Here is a 7,500-nt window from a genome sequence, read left to right as displayed (position 1 = left end):
CTCGTCCTCCTCCACGTCGTCCTCCTCGCAGCAGCAGTCGTGGAGCAGCCTGGTGAAAAATAACTGTCCCGACAAGGGTGGGGTCGCGCCACTGGGCGGGGCCGGCTCCTCCAGCCGGAAGGGCAGCAACAGCTCCGTCTGCAGCGTCGCCTCCTCCTCCGACATCAGCCTGAGCTCGTCCGCCGCGGGGTTGCCGGGCGCCGGCGGCCTGCGTCTGGAGAGGCGGGCCGAGGGTCTGCTCCTGGACCACCAGGTCCCCGGGGTGGGTGGGTACCCGCATGAGTCCTTCGTCGCGCTGTCCTCCGCGGCGGAGGGCGGGTCCGGCTCGGCGTCCAGCACCGGCACGCTCACCGCCGACACCACGCCCGCCCCGGGCGACGACGACGTCAGGAACAAGGAGTTGTCCGACCCGGCGGCGGCAGCCATCTCCATGGGGCTGGTGAGCGTGAGTTCCCCCGACGTCAGCTCGGTGTCGGAGTCGTCCGGCAAGGACGCCCCTTCCCAGAGGCCCCTGTGTTCGGTGGCCAATGCCCGGCTGTCCGTCAGCTCCCTGCTGGCCGCCGGCGCTCCCATGAGCTCAAGCGCCAGCGTGCCCAACCTGTCGTCCCGGGAGGCCAGCCTCATGGAGTCCTTTGTCCGCCGCGCGCCCAACATGTCGCGCACCAACGCCACCAACAACATGAACCTGAGCCGCAGCAGCAGCGACAACAACACCAACACGCTGGGCCGCAACGTCATGAGCACCGCCAGTGAGTACTAGTACTACACTAGAACTGCACCAGTACTACCTTTTAGAACTGCACTAGTACTGCACTACAATAGTACTGCACTATTACTACACTGTGACTGCCAGTGAGTACTGCAGTATTACTACACTAGTTTTTGTATTGTTGTGCTCTGAATATAACATGAAACATCCTTTGTGTGTGTGTGTTACAGCTTCTCCCCTCATGGGCGCTCAGAGCTTTCCTAACCTCACCAGCACGGGCACCACCTCCACCGTTACCATGTCAACCTCCATAGTAACCAGCAGCAACAACGTTGCCACGGCCACCACCGGTCTGTCGGTGGGCCAGTTGCTAAGCAACACGCTGACAACCAGCCTGACGTCCACGTCCAGCGAGAGCGACACGGGACAGGAGGCGGAGTTCTCCTTATATGGTAATATTTACATATATGTATATTTATATAGCGCGACACGAGATAGAATGCGGTTCTCCTTATATAGTAATATTTAATTTTATATATATATATATCGATATATATTTACACGGGACAGGAGGCAGAGTTCTCCTTATATGGTAATATTTACATACACTGTCGTTCAAAGGTTTGGGGTCACCCAGACAAATTTTCAGTTTTTGTGCAATTTATATAGAGTACAATCAAACCCACAAATGTGATGCTCCAGATACTCAACTAGCTCAAAGGAAGGCCAGTTTTATAGCTTCTCTAACCAGCATTACTGTTTTACGCTGTGCTAACAGTGCACAAGGGTTTTCTAATCATCTATTAGTCTTCTAAGGCGATGAGCAAACACAATGTACCATTAGAACACTGGAGTGATAGTTGCTGGGAATGGGCCTCTATACACCTATGTAGATATTTCATTAAAAACCAGACATTTCCACCTAGAATAGTCATTTACCACATTAACAATGTATAGTGTATTTCTGTCTGTCTGTCTGTATCTATATCTATCTATCTATCTATCTATCTATCTATCTATCTATCTAAACGGGACAGGAGGCGGAGTTCTCCTTATATGGTAATATTTATTTATCAGGCATGAAAATCCCCCACCTTTCGGCGAAATTCGCCATTTTGAAACCAAAATAGGTGACCTACGTGGATCGTGTAGATCCGAAGAGTTTTTGTTTTTGGGAGGGGGAGGGTGGGGGGGGGGGGTCAACTGTCTGCCGTTTCTGAGATTGTAGTGGGACACGGAAAAAAAACTGAGGTTGTGATCATCATAGCAATAGAAGATCTTTGACTGTCGAGTCTTGGCCAGTCAGCGTTAAGATGTCTACAGTGGCTTCATTCCCCTCCCACCAGTTTTTTAATGGCAAGCTAGTCAGCTAGCTAACACGTTAGCTAACGTTGTTGGAGAGACAGCAAGTGAGATTACTGGCAGTGGAGAGTCCGTGGCAGCGTGTGACGTCAGACAGGAGAGCGGCGACTCAGCGGCGGCTCAGTTCTACCTACCGACACCTGACTACATATAAGTTCTACCTACCGACACCTGACTACATATAAGTTCTACCTACCGACACCTCACTACATGTAAGGAGATGACAATGGAGATTTTATCCAACTTTTATTTTAATAAAAAAAACAAAATGAGTTTCCTCCGTAGGGTGGCCGGGATCCTGTTTATATTTAAGGGTCTAAGATCTACGTGTAGGAAAAAGTGTATCCTCTAGTTAATTATAATCCATAGAGTTATGCGGTTATAATCACTGTCACACAGAGAGAGGTGTGCATGAAATTCGCCGTTTTGAAACCAAAATAGGTGACCTACGTGAATCGTGTAGATTCAATGAGAATTTTTTTTGTCGGGGGGTATTCATATTCAGTGAACTGCGAACAGGTGCGCGTGCCAGAAGGGAGCGCGAGTGCATGGAAATATTAACGCGAAGGACCTTGCATCACCAGTCCAGACCACCATCAGAAGCATCTGGCAATGCTCAGCAGGCCAAGAAACAGACTGCTGAAGAAGAGAAAAGGGCAAGGCTGAGACATGTGGCAAAACAGCGAAAGCGGGCGATGGAGACACTGGTGGTTCAGGCAAAGAAGAAAAAATAATCTGGTTCTGAGAGTATTACGAACTGTAAATTGTTATCTTTGCCAATAAAATGTATTACAATCTGAATTACATTGTATTGGCTGTCAATCATGATGGAAGAGTAGACAAGTTAAGTTACAGCATGTCCACCATCTCTTGTGGGGGTAATGCATTAAGCCATTTGTGGTGCCCTTACCATATTGTGCCTCATATACTGTCCATGTTAGACCCAGTGACAGGATGGCATGAAATGGCTTGCATAATACTTAGTAAGGAGGCCATAATAATTTTTGACTCATGCCTGAAGTTAAGTTTCTCCAGCTTTCCCCAGGTTGGCAAACAAAGCATCTCAAAATGCATCAGATTGATGCTTTAAAATATGGAATATTTACATTTTCTTACGGGGGAGCATGCCCCCGGACCCCGAACTATGATCATTATGGGTTTTAATTTAAAACCCATAATGATCATAGTTTGTCAGCTTCTCGACGAGTCACTGCCCCCCCCCCCCCCCCCCCCCCCGGACCTCTCTCACCTTTTTCATCCTTGACCCGTTTTCATGCCTGATTTATTTATATATATATATATATATATATATATATATATATATATATATATATATATATATTAGGGCTGGGCAAGTTAACGCGTTATAAACGCCAACAATGAATTTATCATGAGTTAACAGCATGTTTTTTTTTTTAGCATTGTGAGGGGCTTAACCATGCTGCACAGAGGTACTGCACTTTTAAATGGACATTTTCATTTGAAGTCTCTACCAGACGGCGTAGTTGATCAAAGCAAAGCTATTTGTAACCAGTGCAAACTGGAATGGTCTTCACCGGTGTACGACGAGCCTGAACTACCTTAACCCTTTGGGGTCTAGCGTCACGTCGGCGTGTTATACAGTGTTTACGTTTTTGAAATATTCATATCTCCGTGAAAAAACGATGCAGAAAAAAAATTCCGCTGTTGTAAGATCAGCGAGACTCTGCAGTTTCCGGTCCCGTCCTCTGTGTGTTTCTCTGTGCCTGTGAGACGAGCTCACAGGCTGTGGTCTGTGTGGAGCTCCGCCTTTCACCGTGATTTGTCACGTCGACATTTTGTGTGAAACTACCAATGAACACTCAGGAAATCCCGAAGAACCTACCTACCCACCTACACTACAAAAAAACACTGTCTTTCAGTAAGATAGACCAGGGGTTCTTAACCTTTTTGACCTCGGGTCCCAACTTTTCAAGTACAAAGTGCCCCAGGGCCCATTCAAATATTAACACTGTATTGGTTTTTTAACTAATTGATCTCACTCTTGGTTTGACTTGTATTCAATAACTAACTCAAATCTACCTACAGTTCAACAAGCAAAAACCTGGTCAAATAAATGGCATGTTGCAATGTGATCATCACAAAGACATTTATTGATCATGTGTATGTAAACCTGCGCAGACAAGTCATGGAACAAATTAAGCTAATACAATGACTCATTTAAAGGCTCAAGTCAGGTGTATTAACACAAAAATAACAAAAAAATGATAAATAATATGTGGTAATAAAATATATACACTGCACAATTATTAGGAAAGTAGTTTTTTGAGGATTAATTGTATTATTGAACTACTACAGTGCTCTCGGCTCATCCAACATGTTAATAAACCTCAAACCTGAATATTTAAGACAGTACAAGTGAGGTTTTTACTTTAAGAGAATATATGTGTTCACAATTATTGGGCAACTATTAGTGTGCGCACAATTCAAAATAATAATTTTCAAATTAAATAAACTGTAAATGACATTTAAATAAAGTGCAAATCAAAATATAGCCTTATGATGTGAATGATATGCTTCAGCAGTCTTCATGTTTGCAGAACCAAAAGTTGCTTCATATCTGTGACAGCTGGCTTTCACAGCACAATTGGAGTTGCCAGTCAGTGATAGGCAGACCTTTTCTGCATCTGTAGTACACTGTCCTTTATCTGGAAAAAGGAGCGTTGGATGTTTGGTTTCTAGATACATCTTTAGCTTTGAAGCATTCAGAGCTGCGTTAGCCCACACTCTGGGCTCAGGGCTTGGCCTCGTTACCTCCGTTCACAAAGCTCTACTTTGTGAAGTCAGGTTCATACTTGCACAAACATTTAGACGTTTGGGGGGGTGTTCAGCAACACTTTCTCGCAGCAGCAGTCGTGGAGCAGCCTGGTGAAATATAACTGTCCCGACAAGGGTGGGGCCGCGCCACTGGGCGGGGCCGGCTCCTCCAGCCGGAAGGGCAGCAACAGCTCCGTCTGCAGCGTCGCCTCCTCCTCCGACATCAGCCTGAGCTTGTCCGCCGGCGGCCTGCGTCTGGAGAGGCGGGCCGAGGGGCTGCTCCTGGACCACCAGGTCCCCGGGGCGGGTGGGTACCCGCACGAGTCCTTCGTCGCGCTGTCCTCTGCGGTGGACTTTCGTCTTCATGTTTTCGTTTGAAATACTTCTGTATAACTTTTGCTACAGGATAGCTAGCTGCTGGCTGAATTTCTTCTTCTGCATATTAGAGCTTGTTAAATAACTGACTTGGTGGAGACATATCTTCCCACCAAGTGGCGCTCGTAGTGGCCCTCTAGGTGTTTTCTTGTAGTGTACTGCAAGACAAAACGGAGAGACAGCACGAAAAAAAAGAAACTGAAACATGCACATTGTGTAAGTTTGTTTTTCTATAGTACATATTTTGACTCAAATATATAGTATATATTTAGTTTGAAAACAAAAACTGTTGTAATATACATTTTTCATGTGCACACACCCCATGAAGCTTGGTTTGTAGTATGAAGTCATTTCTCAGTCCCTCTCATTTTGGTGAAAGTAGTGACGGACAACATTTCTGCCCAAAAAACAAAAATACAAAATTTGGTATTAGACATTGATTTAGATGCATCTACCATTGTATTCATATATTTCACTGCTTTTATGAACCTAAGACCTTTGGTACACCATTTTCCATCACCAAAACGTTTTGTCCACATGAGTAAAGGTATGTTTTCACAATATGAAGAAGACTGATATGAAGAATGTTTTAAAATGTAATTTAAATTTTTCAGATTTAGGGCCATATTATCACTTTACACTTGTGCCTTTTGACAATTGTGCCTTTTATTATATAGAGAGCTGAGATTGTTCTGCAATTTTAGATGTAGCACATGGGTATATATCTTAATATGCACGTGCCTATAGAAAGTGAATTTAAGAAATTATGTAAAATCGAGAAAAAGGCCTAAGACCCTGAAGGGTTAAAGGCGTTACACAGCATTGATGCAGCCACCACCGTCCTTAGAATCCATCGAATGATGTCGCGTATGAGCCTCCAGACCAATGTCCCCTCAAAATTTTTCCAGCACTGAGCTAATTTTTTTCTTTTCTGAGCGCACATTTCAGCACTGTGAGCAATTTGCAACCACACGACCTGCCGAAAATGACCACAAGCCTGCGTTAGCCATAGGGGATTCAAAGAGATGACAGCAAATGCATCAATATGTATACAAGATACAAAGATTTTTAACCCCTGAAAAAAAATTGTTTGTGCGGTCTGAAAAATGTGCGCGGCCTGTTCTCTCACTGGAGACTACTGAACATCGCTGTAACCACAGTTATCTGTTCATTATATTGATGAACTGGGTGCTGCTTCACATGCTTTGACTGTCATGAAAACAGAAGACAGACATTTTGCAGAAACGTGCGCGGAACATTTTATTCCGTGCCGTACCCAGCTGTCAAACAGCTGATCCACTGAATGCACAGGTAGAAAATCCATGGCCCGCCACTGAGATAGATAGATAGATAGATAGATAGATAGATAGATAGATAGATATATATTTCAATTCAGTTTATTTTATATAGCCCAACATCACAAATAAAATAATATAATAATAATACTAACAATTGCCTCAGAGGGCTTTACAATCTGTACACATAACATCCCTGTCCCGGGACCTCACATTGGATCAGGAAAAATTCCCCCAAATAAAGATAGTAAAAACCCTTTCACAGGGAAAAAAAAAAGGGAAAAAACCTGAGGGAGAGCAACAGAGGCGGATCCCTCTCCTCCGATGGACAGAAGCAATAGATTTCATGTGGCCAGAATGAATAGCGTAACAGAGTTACAGCACATTCAATGAATATGACAGAAGTGATTCATATAATAAGTAGTAGGCATGCTCCATGATCCAGATCAGTGATTTTCAACCAGTGTAGCTGCTGTGGTCTGATCTTGAAACAGGTTGCATAGCTGGAATCACAAGAATCATAGGTTTCCAGAAACATGTGGCACTCGTACCGAACTCGTACCAAACTATAAATACTAATACTAAAATAATAGTGTACAGTGTACACTAGAATGTCCAGTAAAGGACGCCTGCGGGACGGCAGAACGTTAAGTATGTGTACTACTGAGCATTAACATGAAAAAAAAAAGAAGAAAAAAATACTCCAGTAAAGTATAGATACCCAAAATTTCTACTGAAGTAAAGTAACGAAGTATTTGTACTTCATTACTTGACGCCTCTGGTCAAGACAAACAGCCTGCGGAGCACGATATGTGACGTTTCTGACGTATATCGAGAGGATCTGGAAATGTTCTTCCAAAAGCCCGAAAAATGCACTGCAGTGACAAAGCCTGCACACTTTGTGGTCGTCATTAAAATAAATGAACACCATGTTTCCTTTAAGTCAGTATTTATCAAACTGGG

At 44.2% G+C, this 7,500-nt stretch overlaps 1 protein-coding gene across 1 annotated transcript in view; it reads left to right on the top strand.

Moving 5' to 3' along the window:
• The window catches only part of hectd1 (HECT domain containing 1), a gene marked incomplete at both ends in the record, with an annotated part of 56,580 nt that overhangs the window by 35,512 nt on the left and 13,568 nt on the right, over positions 1-7,500 (top strand). Inside the window, 2 exon segments of the mRNA XM_079224685.1 lie at positions 35-749; positions 940-1,161. Of these exon segments, the coding sequence (XP_079080811.1) occupies positions 35-749; positions 940-1,161 (937 nt within the window).

This window comes from Taurulus bubalis (genome assembly GCF_910589615.1).
Source record: "Taurulus bubalis genome assembly, chromosome: 1".
NCBI classification, from domain to species: domain Eukaryota; kingdom Metazoa; phylum Chordata; class Actinopteri; order Perciformes; family Cottidae; genus Taurulus; species Taurulus bubalis.
This window is presented reverse-complemented; position numbering and strand designations above follow the sequence as displayed.